The sequence below is a fragment of the Emydura macquarii genome, unplaced genomic scaffold (assembly GCF_026122565.2).
Source record: "Emydura macquarii macquarii isolate MOO-44397 ecotype Brisbane River unplaced genomic scaffold, CSIRO-AGI_Emac_v2 contig_2636, whole genome shotgun sequence".
NCBI lineage: Eukaryota > Metazoa > Chordata > Testudines > Chelidae > Emydura > Emydura macquarii.
Genome location: NW_027132773.1, coordinates 46,658,382 through 46,677,214, shown reverse-complemented (window position 1 = coordinate 46,677,214; position 18,833 = coordinate 46,658,382). Strand labels below are relative to the sequence as shown.

General features: G+C 39.6%; 1 protein-coding gene across 1 annotated transcript; it reads left to right on the top strand.

Moving 5' to 3' along the window:
• Positions 1–49: 49 nt before the first annotated feature.
• On the top strand, positions 50–18,450 carry HSPA14 (heat shock protein family A (Hsp70) member 14). Its single transcript, XM_067564573.1, has 14 exons — positions 50–215; positions 1,264–1,344; positions 1,427–1,509; positions 5,215–5,263; positions 6,308–6,401; positions 6,510–6,600; positions 8,017–8,121; positions 9,028–9,189; positions 10,300–10,455; positions 12,043–12,145; positions 14,185–14,400; positions 14,961–15,134; positions 17,257–17,327; positions 17,685–18,450. The coding sequence occupies exons 1-14, from the start codon at positions 159–161 to the stop codon at positions 17,761–17,763; spliced, it is 1,521 nt and encodes a 506-aa protein (XP_067420674.1). The 5' UTR covers positions 50–158; the 3' UTR covers positions 17,764–18,450.
• The last annotated feature ends 383 nt before the right edge of the window (positions 18,451–18,833 follow it).

The window sequence follows — 18,833 nt, the reverse complement described above, 5'->3', positions numbered from 1 at the left end:
TCCACTCGGTAACTTCCGTCGGGGGCCAGATGCGGAGTTTGATTGGCCAGCCGGGAGGTCGCCGGGGCGGCCGTCGCGCGGGGATTGGCGGCTAGGGCGGCGCCGCGGGTGCGTGCGCAGTGTGGCGGCGGCGGCGTGGGCACGGGGATAAGGCGTTGATGGCGGCCATTGGGGTCCACTTGGGCTGCACCTGCGCCTGTGTGGCCGTCTATAAGGTGGGTCGCGCAGCGCTGGGGTGGGGTGAGGGGTTAGCGGGGGGGCTACCCCTGAGGTGGTCGCTGTGGTGGGGGGCTGGGGTCTCTGGTGCTGCTGCTGTGGGGGTGGCTCAGGGCCGGGGGTGCCAGGGCCACCCTTGACAGGACCCTTGTGTCCAGGGTGTGTGTCTAGCAGCAGCAGTAGGGCCCGGCCCCGGCCCCGGCCCCAGGCTGCTAGAGGCACAGGTTGTTCTGGGCCGAGGAATTTGGCAGCAGCCTTCAGCTACCTGCAGGGGGGTTCCCGGGAGGATGGAGCTAGGCTGTTCTCGGTGGTGGCAGGTGACAGAACAAGGAGCAATGGTCTCAAGTTGCAGGGCGGGAGGTCTAGGTTGGACATTAGGAAATACTTTTTCACTAGGAGGGTGGTAAAGCACTGGAATGGGTTACCTAGGGAGGTGGTGGAATCTCCATCTGTAGAGGTTTTTAAGGCCTGGCTTGACAGAACTCTGGCTGGGATGATTTAGTTGGGGTTGGTCCTGCTTTGAGCAGGGGGTTGGACTGTGTTTCTGAACGACCGGTCCCAGCACCAGTCCCTGAGATCTCCCTGACACAGTTTAGGGAGCCGGTCCCTGCTATCAAAAAGGTTGAGAAACACTGGACTAGATGACCTCCTGAGGTCTCTTCCAACCCTGATCTTCTATGATTCTATGACTAACCACTGGACAGCCCACCAAGGGGTAACGGTGTCTCTGGCCTATGCTGTAGTGGCGGTCAGACTGGGTGATCTAATGGTCTCTTCTGGCCTTAAAGTGGGTGAAAGAGCAGTTCTGGTGTCTGTCCGTGTACATGAGCAGAGGGGTTGTTCGGTGGAGGCATTACTGCCCAATAGAGGCTCTCGTGCTGCAGAGTAGAATGATGAAATGCTATTCTTACTCATAGAGCAAGGGTTTATAAATGGTGCCATGCTTTTTGGTAGTAAATGTTGATGCTACATATTTCATTGCTAAGGTAGGGAGATGTGTTAATATTTCACTATTTTCTACCTTTGGGTGGTGTATTTTGATTTCAGGATGGCCGTGCAGATGTGGTTGCTAATGATGCAGGGGATAGAGTCACACCGGCTGTTGTTGCTTATTCAAAAAATGAAGAGGTAATTTTTCTTTTCACTGTAGCGGTTTTCAGCAGAGAGGAATGTCCTGTTTTCATTTAATAATTTCTTTTCCATTTTGCAGGTTGTTGGTTTGGCAGCAAAACAAAATAGAGTAAGAAATATTGCAAACACAGTAGTGAAAGTAAAACAGATTCTTGGGAGAAGGTAAGTGAATAGATACAAAAGAAAATATTTCATTTGAGGAGTGTGTGTGTATTACAAATTGAGGCTGAAAATAACAAATGCTTATATAACTGGTATCAGTACACAGTCTTTTCGCTAAAGTTGGTCTGCTAATGAGATCTTAAATTTAATATATAAAGGTTAATCAATTCAGTAGTCTGCATTTGATAAGCGGGTTCTCTAGATCCCAAAAATTGTTTCTGGTAGTATTTTCTTTCTTTAATGAACTGTGGAATAAGAAGTTAGAGACTTTGTTGCCTATATTTGTAGAGTCCAACTGGAATAGGAATTTGCTAATAGGTATTCCTCACACTTCATAAAAAACGGTTACTTGTAATTCTTGTTCTTTGAGATGCATTGCTCATGGCCATTCTGAAGTAGGTGTGTGTGCATGCTGGAAATTTTTCTCCTAGAAGTATCTGTAGGACCGGCTCTCGCATGCTGTGCAGCAGCGTGCAAATGTGACCATATATAGGTTGCTGCCGGTGCCCCTGCATCTCAGTTCCTTCTTGCTGGAACTCTGACTTTGGGGAAGGAGGGTGGGTCGTGTAATGGACGTGAACAACACATATCGAAGAACAACAGTTACAAGGTAAGTAACCATTCATTCTTCAAGTGCTTGCTCATGTCCATTCTGAATTAGGTGACTTACCAGCAGTACCTCCAGAGGTGGGCGGGAGTTCATGGATGTGATGATTGTAACACCGCTCTGCCAAACACAGCGTCATCCCGTGATTGCTGCGTTAAGGCATAGTGGGATGTGAAGGTATGTACTGAAGGCCATGTAGTAGCTCTGTAGATGTCCTGTATCGGTACATGTGCCAGGAAGGCTGCTGAAGACCCCTGTCTGTAGCAGGCACAAATACAGGCTGTGATCCATGCTGAGATTCGTTGGTATGGCACCAGATGCCCCTTCATTGGGTCAGTAATTGCGATGAAGATCTATGTGGAACAATGGAAAGACCTCCTCCTGTCGATGTAAGGAGCGCTCTGGCTTTCTACAGCGAGAGAATGGAGATGCCTCTCTTCACTGGAGCTGTGAGGTTTTGGACAGAAGATTGGTAGAAAAATGTCCTGATTAACACAAAAGTGGGAAACTACCTTTGGTAGGAACGCGTGGTGAGGACGAACTAGACCTTGTCTTTGTAAAAAGACTGTGTGTGGAGGCTCTGAGGTTGGTGCTTTAATCTCTGAGACCCTCCTTGCAGAGGTGATTGCCACCAGGAATGCTACCTTCCAGGACAGGTGCGTGAGGGAGCAGGAAGCCAATGGCTCAAATGGTAGCTTAGTGAGCTAGGAGAGGATGAGGTTCAGATCCCATTGGGAAACCGGGTCCCAAAGTGGGGTGGGGAGGGAAGTCTCTCCAGATCTTTGAAAAATCTGGCTGCCATTTCATGTGGAAACAAATGTTCTGCCTTATATTGGAGGATGAAAGGCTGATATTGCTGCTAGGTGGACTTTGACAGACGAGAAGGCCAAGCCTTCTTGTTTCAAGTGTAGCAGATAGTCCAAGATTACCTGTATAGGTGATTTCATAGGCAAGATGTTTTGGCGAGCTGCCCAGCAGATGAAGCACTTCCACTTGGCTAGGTAGGACGCCCTGGTGGAAGATTTCCTGCTCTCCAATAAGATCCTCTGAACCTGGGCCGAGCAGTGTCACTCTTCCCTGCTTAACCATGAAGCATCCATGCTGTTAGGTGCAGGGAGGCCAGGTCTGCGTGGAGCAGTCGACCCTGGTCTTGGGAGAGAAGGTCCGGCCACAACAGGAGTGTCCAAGGGTGGCCCACCGATAGTTCTAACAGCATTCCAAACCAATACTGGTGAGGCCACGCTGAGGCTACCAGGATAACCCGTGCTCTGTCTCTCTTGATTTTTCACAAGGGATTTGTGTATTAGAGGTGTCTGGAGAAAAGCATACATGAGACTACCTGTCCACGACAGGAGAAAGGCATTGATCAGAACTGTTGCCGAGCCTCAAGAGGGAGCAGAACTGATAGCATTTCCTATTCTCCCTGGTCACAAAGTGGTCCACTTGGGGAGTTCTCCACCTTCAGAAGATGAGCTCAGCCACCTCTGGGTGTAGCAACTACTCGTGGTGAGAGCAAAAGGATCGGGTCAAGTGATCTGCTAATGCATTCTTGATCCCAGGGAGGCTTAGTTGACTTCAGCGCCAGTGAGCGTCGTCTCTCAGCGTGAGTCTTTTTTAGCCGCTTCTTCACTACCAGAGATCAAGCAATGCTGGGAAGATGACAACGCCAGGGGTGTGCTTTTTGCTGACGCTGAAGTGCTTGGTACCAAGTCAGACCTTGGTTCTGATGCCAGTCTAAGTGCCAATTCCATCAGGATGGCCTTGAGCCTGATGTCTCGGTCTTTCTTGGTTTGCGGGCAAAAACTTTTACACATTTTACATTTTTCCTGAGCTTCTTCTAAACACTTTAGGCAACTCTGGTGCAGTTCACTCAGTGGCATTGACTTCTTACAAGAAGAGCAGGTTTAAACCCCGGAGACCAGAGCATGCCCCGACCCTAGGTCAAACATAGTATAACTAATGCTAAGCTAACTATATACACTGAAGCAGTAGCAAACCACTACATTGACAAAGGCTTGCAAAGCAAGAGAGCGTTTCAGCACTGTCACAGGCAGTAAGAAGGAACGAAGAGGGAGGGGGGCCAGCAGCACCCTATATAGTGGCACATATGTATGCCACTGTAGAGGGCGCTAGAGTGGCCCTACAGATAGCACGAAGAAAAAATTGCCAGCACCAGTGCATGTGGTACATACGCACCTAATTCAGAATGGACATGAGCAAGCACTCGAAGAACTTGTCCCAAATAATGGTGGGTTTGACATACTTATTAACTGTAGCGAGGACTCTTAATACCAGGATTTCTTTATTTGTATGCAGAAAACTTTACAAAGATTAAAATATGCTGCAGTACATTTTACTAATAGATTACGAAGTACTACCTTGAATTAAAGTGAATTATAAGTAAATCTACGAATTAACAAAGAACATCTTGTGATGACAAGAATAATGCATCATTGCAAATTAGCAAGGTTCTACTTTATTTGATTTTAGTCCTGCCTACTGAAATGCTTAACTTGTAATCAGAGGTGACAAATCAACAAGATTTGTAACAGATTAAAAAAAAAAAAAAAAGTACGGTTGAAGGAGAGACTCTATTGATGTATAGTCTCATTTTTATTTTATTTTCCTTGTGGTATAGAAATAACAGTTAAACTTCCACTCGTCTTTTAAATTAACTTAATCAGCTTGATTATTTACAACTGATATAATGAAAATTATCTTAAAATATGGTCCTGAAATAAAAATCATGTTGAATACAGAAGATATTGTTGATTGTTCAGATTTGATTTTTTTTTTTAACCACAAGGAACTAGCATTAAGTAAATCAGAAATGACCTTTTTCCAAGGTGTGCTTTCTTTTCCTTTTTTAAATATATCTTAGAAAAGTTGTCCCTCTCCTTTGGGTTTTTCCAAGTGAGAGGGCTCAGCACTGCTGTTTTTTAATAATCATGGCAACAGGGGTTTTGACTAAAATAAATAAAACACAAGTGGATCTTCATAGACTGAGTCTCGTAAACTGAAAAAGTGAACAATTAAATAGATGGAACCACACATCCAATGCCACCTGCAAAACTATCACTCTCAATTTGTTTTGACAGCTCTGGTGACCCACAAGTTGAGAAATATATTGCAGAAAGCAAATGTTCAGTAAGTACAGTTTCTTTTTTCTCTCTAGAGTTGGAAAATATTTGCATTGGTTCCATCATCCTTTATTGCAGTATCACAAACACCTCATTACAATGTCTTAGTGATCAGACCCATATGGCACAATCTGAAGTACTTTAGGGCACCATGTGTGATACAAGCTTCTTTTATTGTGAGAGAGGTTTTTCCAAATTCTAGAATCTGTTTCAAATTCTCTATTTGTGTGTCTCTTGTGGAGTTAGAGCCATCCATTATATGTGGGTTCTCCCTTGGGTAATATGCCTGAAGGAGACCTTCAAAAGAATAGCATTTATTTTCATTTATTAATATTATAAACTATGCAGAAAACACTCAGCGTAGGAAGTGTGTAATAAACATTTTTAATTTCATAAACAACCACATTATTGAATCTTAGGACAATATTATGCTTGCTACTGGAATACTTTGTTGCAAAGAGAGATTTAGTAAAGTTTTATTTTTAATTAAGATATTGGCCTGATCTCTATCTCAGGAGTGATGGCATGGGAGAGTGTGTGAGTGACAGATCAACGATTGACTGCCCTGTATCCAGCCCTTGCCTCACCCCCTTCCTCCCAGAGGAATGACAGCTATGTTGTGTTTAATCCTTGGCCACCCATCTTGATAAATTCATGTAAATTGGAGCATAAGCTAGATAATATGAGGTCTTTCAAAGGCTTTCCTGTGTACTTGGGAGAAATTATATCTTAGGCAAACCTTCCTCAACATTTCAATGATGTTTGAAGTCCAAGCCCTTAGGAGTTTTTGCCCTTTTGTTTGACTGTTTTATGCCATGGGCTTCGTGATTCAGGCATGGATAATGTAAGACATCTTTATGACTCCCTTCTTAGTCAAGTCTGTTGTGAAGCCTTCATACTATTTGAGCTAATACAAACATGAAAATGTTTGTTTGCCTGGTCTAGTTTCTTTTCTGGGAATAGAAATCAAATTAGACTTAAACATTCATTTTCATTACCAACAAAATGAGTCTCACCATGTCAAATGCACATATATTGACTTTATTCCTAGGTCACTGAGAAGAATGGAAAACTCCAGTATGAAATAGATAACAAACTTGTTTGCCCAGAAGAAGTTGCAAAACTCATATTGAGTAAAATGAAAGGTAAATAGGGAATAAAACTTTAAAAGAAATCAACACCTTGGCTATATTAAGGCACTTTTAAGAATAATAATATTTCAATCAACATGTTCTGCTTGTGTTTATAAACAGAAACTGCTCAGTCTGCTTTGGGTTCAGATGTCAATGATGTCGTTATTACTGTACCATTTGATTTTGGAGAGAACCAGAAAAATGCCCTTGGGTAAGAAGAATGATTTCTCTTCTTTTCATTTAATATAGATGTAGGGAGACAGAATGGCTCAAGGGATTGCTGATGGATACGGAGACTTCTATATCTAGGCCTCATCCTGTAAGTGATAGTGCATGGGCAGATTGCTGTGCCTCTATGGAGCCTTCACAGGTAGGTGTAGCAGTCTGACCGTCCACTAACAGTTACGGGATCAGAACCCTAGTTTGCTAGTTTGAATTTGAACCATGATGGTAACAACCAGGGGTAGAATCCTGGCCCTGTTGAAGACAGTGGGAGTTTTGCTACTGATTTCAATAGACAAGATTTCATCCCAGAGGTTTTATCACCGGGTGACAGTTGTTGTGTTCCACTTGAAATGCTGTTCCTCTTTAGGTTTTTACATCACAAATCTGACCATCACAATAGGTACTAAATAGCGCCTTTATGGGTGATCTTACCAGAGACGGCAGATGCTGAGTGAGCATGGAGACAGAACTCTCATCCTTCCATGCTAGGTTGAGGCATGCTGGCAGGACAACATAGGGCCATTTGCTGTACGGCTGTATTTTCTTGTTGGAGTTCTCTCTCCAGGACTGCCAACACTTTTTTTATATTACAGAAGCATAAAAGTATTTTACTGAAGTAAGTCAAAATGCACCAGCTTTTAGATTTAAAAAAATTAGATGCCAGATGTCTGTTAAAAATCCCTTTGGACAATAAGCATTGAGTCTTAAACCAATGAATGGTATTTAAGAATCATTGAGCAAAAGCACTTCTGCAGCTTTCATCTTACTCAGAATATTTCATACTCACCAGTTAGTCTGAGAATGCTAATTTAGTTAAAAGGCTATTACTAGATGCATATTGGAGTGTGTCAAAATGCCTTAGTACTTCTGTTTCAAGCATAAAGGCAATAGACTTTCACTTGGAATAGGTGAACAGCAGGCAGTTTCAGAGACACTGAATTTTCAGGAGATTTTTTTGGAAGCAATCAAGGTAGTTTGGATCAGATTTAAAACCAAACTTCCCTGCTATGTCAGTGCTGAGAACACATGACAATAACTTGTGAGGATTTTTACAATATGTTACCAGTTAGATTTTGTTCTTAAAGTTAAAACTTCTGCTGTCAAATAAAACACAGCCAATTTTACTTTGTTATAGTTTGTGTCTAAGATTCTATTGCATTACAATATATAAAGTGTGTCAAGGAAAAATGTATACAACAAATAAAACTAAGGCAGGGGATCCAGTAGCAATTTACATTGTAGACTGTTACAGTTAATGCTGCTCCGTAAGTGGGCCAAAACCTTAGAAATGTATTGTATCTGGGCTCTGTGGTATGTGTACATTGATGAGGTCTCAGTAATATGTGCCATGACAGTAAATAAAATGCAGGCCTTTAACTAACTGTGGTGTCTCTTATCACAGGGAAGCAGCTGAGGCAGCTGGATTTAATGTTCTAAGATTAATTCACGAGCCATCTGCAGCTCTCCTGGCTTATGGAATTGGACAAGATTCACCCACTGGGAAAAGGTAAAATGCCTTAATTTTTTTTTTTAAACGCAAAAAACAAGATAAACTGTGGTTACTTGAAAACTAGAGGTTAGATAAATAATAGTGGTGTATAATTCTTAAAACTTTATTCTGACAACAAAAATGGGGAGAAGTCATTGTATTGTCATAACAATAAATGCAAAAATCTTAACTTTGTTAGGAAATGCCCAGGGAACACAATATTACAGTTAACATTAAAGTTTCATATCGGAAATTTGAAAAGTTCGATAGCCTTCATTTTCAATACAGATTTGTTTTAAAGTATTTGAATGACTTTGAACTGATAACCATACTGTAGTACACTGGACATGGAGATAAATACGTACAAAAATTAAGTCTTGCTCAGTAGTGACTGGATTGATGAAAGACCACGTCTACTTACATTTTGGTTTTTTATTTTCAAGTTTAGTCAGTTGGTTATGGAAGTCACGGCCATAGTAAACATAGTACTGTTCTATCCCAGTTTTATGTTAATAGATAGATGTAACTTCTGTTACCCACGTTTTCAAGTGCTGTGCAAAATTTAAAAACTGAGGGCTGCCCAGGAGTCAGTCAGTTTACTGTCCTGTTGTAAATATAACTAGGGCTTGTAACTTCAAGTAAATGTTAGTTCCCAGTTATGCTCTGTTTAGTCCTAGGCTGCTTCTTGTGAGCATGCTATCAAGTACTGTTCTGTTTCTTGGAGGAATGCTGTAAAATATTAGCCATTGATATGATAGATGTATGTATTTCAATACTTCAAGTCAAATGTTATTGACAGACAATTTAAAAAACTTAATTTACATTGTGTGTGTTTAAAATTATAGTTTGAAACAATGAGTATCAGGAAACGTATATATTCTACTGATCTGGTTTTCAGGGTTTCTTTGTTTTTTTACATGGCAGCAATGTGTTGGTTTTTAAACTCGGAGGAACATCACTCTCTGTCACAGTTATAGAAGTAAACAGTGGAATATATCGTGTTCTTGCCACAAATACAGATGATAGTATAGGTGGTGTCTGTTTCACAGAAGCCTTAGCACAACATTTAGCTTCTGAATTTCAGAGGTAAGTGCTGAATATTTTACAGCTACAGAAAAAATAAGTTGCTATTAATGTTAGGACTGTAACTTTTTTTTTAATTGTTTGGATGTTCAGTGCAGAACCCCACATGCCATTCCTGCCTGAAACCATAGTGCCTTGATCTGTCAGATCTCACAAGCTGAGCAGATTTGGGGTTGTTCAGTAATTAGGAGAATTCAAAGGGACAGCCCACTATTAAAATAAGCAGTGTTTGAATGGATGTTACTCTTTACTCTATCAGTAGGCCAATATATTAGTGGGCACCAGGCTACTGGATGTGCCATGTTCTATATACGATGTAAAAATGAAGGTTCTTACCACTTATCGTCTTCCAGGTTGTAAATTAAGCTCTTAGCAACTGACAGTCCCTGCCCCCAATGTTTGTGTGGTGCTTTACACGATGGGAACCTCCACCTGATTGATGGTTTTAGGCACTACCAACATATAAATAATGAAGAATAATCCCATGCACTTTAGCAAAACTAGGGTTGGGTGAATTCACTATGCTTACCTAAAAGTACCCTGTAAGTTTCAGTTGGATAACATTCATTTTCTGACTCTGGGCTGTTGGCGGGCGGGGTGTCTTATTTAATAAAAATAAAAAACTTTTTTAAGAAGTTGGTGAAGCTATTGCTTTATATTGGTCATCATCACTTTTCAAGTTTATAGAATGCTTTGAGATTTTTTGGATGAAAAGTAGCATGTTGTCACAACATCTATTTAATGTTCTGTTTCTTGAAGCAATCTTGATGATTGAACTTTAAATTGATTAGCTGCAGACATCTTCTTCCCATATTGCATTCATTTAGGAGATCGTTTTGAGGAGAGACTGATGAAATCTCTAATTGTTAAAATACTAATTCTTGTCAATCCCAAAATAGCAGTGTAGAACGTGTCCTTTGCTTGAATTTGAAGCAGACGTTTTTCTTTGAATTTTGAATGTCATTCAGTGTGGCATTACCAGAATAACTTACTGAAGAATAGTATTAAAGTGGCTTCTTTTTCCAACTTCTAATTTCTTGAAAACATTTAATATGTAATGTATTATGTCGAAAACAATTTCTTAGTCATTGTAATGACTTCTTTTTAATACAGATCTTATAAACACGATATAAGAGGAAATTCCAGAGCTATGATGAAGTTAATGAACAGTGCTGATGTTGCAAAGCACTCTTTGTCAACCTTGGGAAGTGCAAACTGTTTTGTAGACTCATTATATGATGGTCTGGATTTTGATTGTAATGTGTCCAGGTAAGGGTGATCCTTTTGAAATTATTTCTAGTATTTTTCTTAGGATTGTATTTTGATTTTGTTTTGGTGGGGACAGAGGAAGTACTAAAGATGAAAACTGAGTTTTTTGATCTCGCATTCCTGCATCATCTAGCAGTCCTTGCTTATGTGAATAATTCTCTTGGGTTTTGTGTCAGGTAGGTAAAGGCGGCAAGAATTGAGCTCTGAGTACTAATGAAGGCTTCTAGCATTGCATTGCAGGCTTCTGAATGTTGACTTTGAAAGGTCTCCCAGAAGTTAGGCATAATTTGGGAGCAGAATTTTACCTTTATTCCATATGTACTATTTTCCAGACTTTTAATTGAAGGATGACTAGCTCTAATCCAGCATAATGACATAGCATCTGACTTTATTAAAGATATGTCTTGAAAACCTTACCAGAGACATACTGGCCAGAGCTAGATATGAAAGAAAAGTGTATAGGGAACCCTGATAAATGACAGATGTAGGGAGCTGGGATTTTTTACCTAGTGTATATTGTTCCCAAGACCCTGCCCAGAGTATCTTTTTGTATTCACCTCTAGCTAACTTCTCTATCCCTTCCTGGAGGCTTTTTTATTTTTTGGGGGGGGGGGAGAGGGGATTGTCCTCCCCTGTGAACTCTGCTACTGCTCATTGCTTTCCCAGTTGACAGTAGAAGCAGAATAAATACAGGATGCTGTTTCTTAACTGAATAGCAGCAGTTCCATTTTGCTGTGCTTCCTGGTATAAAAACAACGTAGTAGCTGAGACACTGGAGCAATCTGTCTGCAGACTTAAGAAAACACAGTTTGGATTGCACTAGTTCAGCCTCATGGACTAATATTTTATTTTAACAAAAGTGATTGTACATACTTCCCCAGTCACCTTTGGTGATTAGTATTCTCAAATCCTGATTTAAAGGTAGTAAAATGTGTTTGGGTCCACAGTCTACTTGCTTGTGAGCATAAAGCAAGAGATTCACAGTTAACTCTTAAGAACTCTTCTTACTTTTATCTGCAGAGCAAAAACAATGCATTTTAGTGTTTCAATGTGTCTTCAGATTAAAAACCAAAATTAGATTCAGTTTTCCCACTTTGTCTCACCTCCTTGGTACAGCCTCAACTTGCATATGGAGACTGTCTTCTGTGGGCCATCTGGGATATGTCTCTACAGGAGGAAAAACTGGCCCTGTAATTCTCTATTGGTATACCCACTGTTGGAGTTATAGTGCAGGCAGCATGCAGGAATTTTTTTCACCACATTATCTCAACTGGATTAATGTGTAACTTTGGGTGGGACGTCAATTTGTTTGCATGTCAAACTGCTGCATTTTTCCAGCTGTTCTTCACGAAAAGAAAATCAAGGTCAAATTCACGGCTTTCTTGATATATTTGTGAAACCATAATATTTCTGAGGCTTTCACACCAGTACACTGCTACTGCTGTTACTTAATCCTACCAGTCATGGCTATGGAAACCGAGTATGATGTGGAAAATAGCTTTCTTTTCCATTTTAACTGCTGATTCTTCCAAAGGGTGAGATGTATTTGTTATTTACTTAGCGTTTTCTCTCTGTTTTGTAACACAGGGCCAGATTTGAACTGATTTGTTCTCCACTTTTTAATAAATGTGTAGAAGCAATTAAAAAACTCTTGCAACAAATTGGATTTACAGCAAATGACATTAATAAGGTAACAATCTTTCTTTATCCTCAGGATGCTTATTAACTCATTTGGAAGAACATCTGGGGAATATATTAACAAGGAGTTAGCCATTAGCTGTTAATTTCTGGGGCTCAAAATATGCCAATGTGTATAAGAAGCATTTTCTGGCTACTAAATGTCAAGATAGTTAAAGGTATAACTCCCTCTGCATGTGTGTAGATCTTCTGACTGCTGAGGGCTGTGTTCACATAAAAGGAAGAACATATCCCACACAAGACTATAGCTAAAGCCTTATGGTTTATCTGAACTGCCCTTTTCAATTATGTAGCACATTGATGATAAAGCTTTGATCAATTCAAGGAAAATTTAAAAATCATATAATTGATTTTAATGTTGAGTTTTATATGCCTAGACTGTACTTACCTTTTCTAAAATGTTGTCTATCAACAATCTTTTACACTTGAAGATTTATTATAAATAGTAAAAACAATGAGAGTCCTGTAGCACTTTAAAGACTAACAAATTTAATTTCTGCAGGAATAAGCTTTCGTGGGCTGTAACCCACTTCATCAGATATAAGGAACAGAAATCAGATGGATGGGTGGGGGTGTGTGTGTGTGTGTGTGTCTCTCTCTCTCTCTCTCTCTCTCTCTCAGGGTAAGGAACAACAATGGGGAAGGTAGATGTAAGCAAAGTCCATTCAGTTAGAGTAGTTGAGGCCTATTCACAACATTTCATTTATTTTTGTTCTTAAACGTTCTTAAAACTTATACAATGTACATCATGTAACTGAGGACTGTAGAATTTTACATTTGTCTTCATTAGGAATTGGATTGTACTCTGTGTGTGGGAGGGGCTTTTGGCATGTCTTTAAAGGAACTCCTGAGTTATAGTACATCTCTGAAATTTGCTTTTTGATTGAGTAAATCACTTAACCTTTGCCTCACTGTCCCTATTTAAACTGGATATTTACCCAAATCACAGAAAGTATGAGCTATTTAGCTAGACTTAAAAGTGTGTTTAAGATGGAGTGCTTTGTAAAGTACTAAGTATTAGTAGTAGTAAATGTTATTTTAGATTTGCACATTTGTATTGTGCTTCTGCTTGCAGAACACAAGATAAATTACAGTGATATTGCAGAATACTACAGGCCAATAAGTCTTTCAGTTATTCAGCACACATGATAACACTACATGCCATTGGGAACTCCAAAGTCAGTGTCGCACGTGTGATGTCTATTTAGTTTCTCAGTGATGGGGTAGTGAAGAGGCATCTAAGATATAAAGTTCTTTAATAACTAACAGATCCTCTTAGCACAAGGAGAATTGATTATTGAATGGGAACTGCAGGCAAAAGAGCACATCAAGCTGTCCTATAGGGGTTTGAAAGCTGTGACTAGCTCACTTAAATTAGTGCCTACAAGTCTGAACTCAGCAGTGTGTTTAAAAGATATCTCTAACAAAAGGAACGGGTGAGTAGAGGAGTCAACACACAACATAAATGGAAAATTGTAACATTAAATTTTTTAAAAGGAAACTAAATTCAGTAAATGAAAGTGGCACATTAAGTGAAGTGTCTTTTAAAAATGAACATTTTTGATAAATATTCTGCTCTTGGTTTGCAGTAAAAACTCTTGAGCTCTATTTTTTATATAAACAGTTGGCTGTCATGAGTTTTGCTTCATTTCCAAGTCAGGTTGGCCTCAACTAAGACACTGGGGGGGGGGGGGGGGGGGTTGGGTTTTTTTAAAGGGTTCTTCAACAATGTTTTTCCTTTCTGGAATGCCATTGTTTAGCTAGCTGACTGATCTAATTGGATGCCTGCTTCAGAAATGATTTCATACTTGCAAGTTGCCTTTCTTTTGAGACAAATGTTTAGGGTCCAGAGGTCAGGCAAAAATAATGTATTTACATTTGTTTTTATTATTATAGCATTTCTGTGTGGTTTTTATACAGTGGGCCAAAGAGCATTAAACATTCGGAGCAATTTAACTTTCCACAATGTAGCTGCATGTTCACTTACATTTTGTAAAAGTTCCGAAGTCACTAAGGAATAGTGTTTTCTAGGTAGTTCTATGTGGCGGGTCCGCTCGAATCCCAAAGCTACAACTGCTGATTAAAGATCTTTTCCCGACTGTGGAGTTGCTGAATTCTATCACACCAGATGAGGTCATTCCCATTGGGGCAGCCACAGAAGCAGGGATCCTAATAGGAAAAGAGAACCTCTCATTAGAGGAGGAAGCACTGTCTATTGAATGTTCTGCCAAAGATATTCTAGTTAAGGTAAGTCTCAAATAGTTTAATTTTGAAACTTTTTTTTACTCCACTAATATAAAAATGGATCAATATTGATAGTGACTCACTTGGAAATGTCATTTATTGATTATTAGAGTGGTGTTAGTCTTCAATAACCATTTTAGCACTAGCAATGACATTGCAACTTCCTACTAAATAAATCAACATGTAGGGCCTGATCCATAGTCTATCTAAATCAGTGGAAATACTCCTGTTGATTTCATTAGGCTTTGGATCAAATCCTTGCTATGGCATAATAGCTGAATTTACCAGTCTATGTGCAGTATTTTCTATAACTGCAGTAGGAAATGCTGCAAATGCTACCATGCTGCTGTATTTGACTTTATTGTGAGTTTTAATGCTGATTTATACTTTTAAGCAGGGATCACTGTATGTAGCTACCTGATTATTAAAATTTAGTTTCTCTAGCTTAATTCCTGTTAAGTAGAGCAGAATAAAACTATAGGTCATAATGTCATCAAATTTGAACCCCTTCTATAAAGTTCAGAGATTATCTAATGTCATGCCAACTTTTCTTGTTTTGTTAGGGTGTAGATGAATCAGGGACTGACAGATTCACAGTGCTGTTTCCATCGGGAACCCCCTTGCCAGCACGAAGGCAGCACATGCTACAGGCCCCAGGAAATAATTCCTCTATATGTCTTGAACTGTATGAGTCTCTAGGGAAAAGTCCTGCAAAAGAGGAAGGCAAATTTGCACAGGTAAGGACATACAAGAGTTTAATATAAAATTATTGGAGTGAATTATTTGGAAACTGAGTGGATGTACAAGAACAGACATTTTGATGAAAGGAGTGGTAGGCCCTATATCAGTCTCTCTAGAAATGACCTCTAAATCCATTCCCATAAGCATATCATACTGAGTTTCCAAGCACAGTATTTTTTTAAAAGGAATTCTACCTTTATTTAGCACCTTTATCATGCTGAAGAATCTGCAAGTGCTTTGCAGACTTCATATATAAGCACTGATGAAGTGCAACAAGCAGCCAGCCCAGCAAGCTACTGCACAATGGTAAGTTAGGAGAAGAAACTTGGGCCAGAAATGGTGGGGTAAGTAGCACACAAAGTGCTACAGGTTCTGTTCAAGTCCACCTAGATTGGACACTCGTTTTAAGTACTGCATTTAAAAAATACACTACGCTACATGATGCTCAATCCTTCCGATCTAGAGAAGTTAAGAATTAGTCAAGTCATCTAACACTCCCTGAATGAGAAGGGGCTAGGAGGCAATAGATGAGTGGAGAGAGCATTTGGCTGCAAATCAACAGAATCCTTGAGGAAATGCCTCTTCCAAAAAGCATACTTTGCACTGTGCTGACCACTCTGGCTGGAGGTACTTTCATACCCCTTAGTAGCCAAAGACAAAGGTTTGCCATAACTTGAGCTTTTGATTATGAGAATGGGAGTACTCTGAAGTTTGCATAGTGAGTAATTTAGGACCTGACCATAAGAGGTGGTAAACATGCTCGACTGCCACTGAAGTTAATGAGAGTTGAAGGTGTGCCACTCCTCTCCGGATCAGACCTTCTATAGCCTTTCCCATTTCAAGGAGCTACCTTATGTGAAGTGACCTTGAGAGAAGGGTAGAGCCCTTCTTGTATGGATCTCTCTTGCACGCACACGTGGACTTACAGCATAGTACTGTTTTGCAACCTACCTTGTATCTTAAATTACCAGTAATAAATTCTGAACAAAATAAATGACATGCAGCTTAATTACAGCATGTTCAATTTTGATTATTTTGGAAAATGCAGTACTTATGAAAAGACGATAAAATCCAGAAAGCTCACATCTTCTCCATTTTGGAGAGTTAGAATCATAGAAATGTAGGACTGGAAGGGACCTCAGTACGTCATCTAGTCCAGTCCCCCACACTGTAGGCAGGACTAGTATTTAGACCATCCCTGACAAGTGTTAATTTAACCTGTTTTTAAAACCTCCAATGATGGATTCCACAGCCTCCCTAGGTAATATGTTCCGGTGCTTAACTGTGCTTACAGTTAGGAAACTTTTTTTAATGTGTAAGCTAAATCTCCCTTGATGCGAATGAAGTCCATTATTATTTGTCCTGTCCTCAGTAGATAAGAACAACAATTTATCACCCTCTTCTTTATATAACAACGTTTTACGTACTTGAAGACTTATCGTGTTTGCCCCTCAGTCTTCTCTTCTCCAGACTAAATAAACCCAATTTTTTCAGTCTTTTTCCTCGTAGGTCACATTTTCTAAACCTTTTTTATTAATTTTTGTTGCTTTCTTCTGCACTTTCTCCACTTTGTCCACATCTTTCCTGAAGTGTGTTGCCTAGAACCGGACACAGTTCTCCAGTTGAGGCCTAATCAGTGCTGAGTAGAGTGGAAGAATTCCTCTCATTCTTGCACACCCAACACTCCTGCTAATACATCCCAGAATGATGTTTGCTTTTTTGGCAACAGTGTTACATTGTTGATTCTTCTTTAGTTTGTGATCCACTATAACCCCCAGAGCCTTTTCTCCCTAGGCAGTAGTTTCCCATTTTGTATGTGGGTAATTGATTATTCCTTCCTGAGTATATAGTACTTTGCATTTGTCTTTACTGAATTTTAACCTATTTCTTCAGACCATTTCTCCAGTCCGTGAACTAAGTTGGCTGAGTTTGTTCTTGTTTTAAAATCCTAGACTTGTGAGAGAGAGCAGAAGAATAGGCAAGTGTGCAGTGCCCCAAATTTCAATCCTAACTTCTAATGCATTTCTAGAATTTGGACACTAGATCTGTTCATGTGCTTAGCTTGCTTTTTATCAGTGCAGATAATCAACTGTCTTTTTTTTCCCCCCTTTCCCTTAGATTGTACTCCAGGATTTAGATAAAAAGGAAGGCGGTCTTCATGACATATTAACTGTTCTCACTATGAAAAGGTACCAAAAATCCAAAATGTTTCCTTGTCAGTGAGTTAACTCATTGAGTGCCTATGTAAACTACATTTGAGAGACATAGACTTTGTTTCTGCTGCTGAACTTCATCTGAGAATTGATTATATTAATTTTTCTCTCTAAGAAAGAGCGAGAGTTAATTATTCCTGGGGCTCTTGCAACATGAGGATGAATTTATGGGGTGTCTAGGTTGTTTTAATCATCTCTTTCTACCTTTCCCAAAAGCAATGTTCATGTTGATTCTTCATGTCACTAAGTAAAATTCTCATATGCACTATGTTGAGATATATTTTCAAGACTTCTAGTGTACAATATGTAAATATTTATTTCTCTCTTGCTTAGGGACGGATCCTTACATGTTACCTGCACAGATCAAGATACTGGAAAATGTGAAGTCATCACTGTTGAAGTGGCATCATAGTTTCATTTGAAAAGAGACTTTTTTTTGTTGACTTGTTTCTCCAAGTGACAGATATTAGTTTGTTTTAAATACTTTTAATGAGCCACTGCAGCTTGGAATAAATTCGAAGATAACATCATTTCAGCACCAAATCTCTTATTTATTTTTTTAAGTTACAAAAGAAAATACAGTGCAAAAGGTTACCCCAAACTTTCAAGTAATGGGGATTTGCATCATTATCCATATATATATTTTTGTCAAGTTTCCCAAAGTGAAACACTCAAAAGTGCTGTTATTCAGTAACAGGCTTATTACAGAAGGAAGACTTCTAAAATGATATGATTTTAAGTTAGGGATTCCTGGTTCCCTGTCTCATTAACCTAATGGAGACATCCTTTTGGAACTGCTGATACATCAGTCATAAAAAGCCAACCAGTGAACTATCAAAAATCAGTCACTTGTTTGTGAATGGGTCTCTAAAGTTTGTACCAAGTTGTATCAAAACTTGGGTAATTTTAAAAAGTGCTTCAAAAGACTGGCAAAGTGTGATCCCTTTTGTAGATGGGAGAGGGGGTCCTGAGTGCAGGTTTTGCTGTTCAAGCTAATGTCAAATGGCTTTGTGATCACTATGTGAAAAACTGTAGGATGGAAGACATTTGTGTGTGTATTTGATCACTTATGGAATAGTAATAAATACGGTTTTGTATACGTGTTGGTGCACAGCATACTTAATGACGTGGATGCAGACAAGATTTCTCAAATCTGATGCAGTAAATGCAGAGCACTTCTTGGTTTCTGGTTGATAGAAACTTTGGCATGTTTCACTGCTTAAAGAGTACGATAGGTTTAATAATTGGGTTAACCAGACAAGTGCAATTTTTACAATACTTGGGGTCTGAGTTTGAGAGGCTGAGCACCTGCAATGCTCAATGATATCCGTTCACATTGACTTCAGGTCAGCACCAATTCAATTCATGGTCTAGCTCTTTGAATTCAAGTAAGACAAATGTTTAATGGCTAGAATTGTCATCCTGATTGATGCAGTAGCACTTTATCTTGAAATTAAAGGGTCATAACTATAAGGATCGGAG

Excerpts from the sequence above, each read along its gene's own strand:
- HSPA14 (XM_067564573.1), top strand. The coding sequence starts at position 159 with ATGGCGGCCATTGGGGTCCACTTGGGCTGCACCTGCGCCTGTGTGGCC. Across the intron at positions 1,345-1,426 it reads CTTATTCAAAAAATGAAGAG|GTTGTTGGTTTGGCAGCAAA; the intron begins GTAATTTTTCTT and ends TCCATTTTGCAG. Across the intron at positions 6,601-8,016 it reads AACCAGAAAAATGCCCTTGG|GGAAGCAGCTGAGGCAGCTG; the intron begins GTAAGAAGAATG and ends CTCTTATCACAG.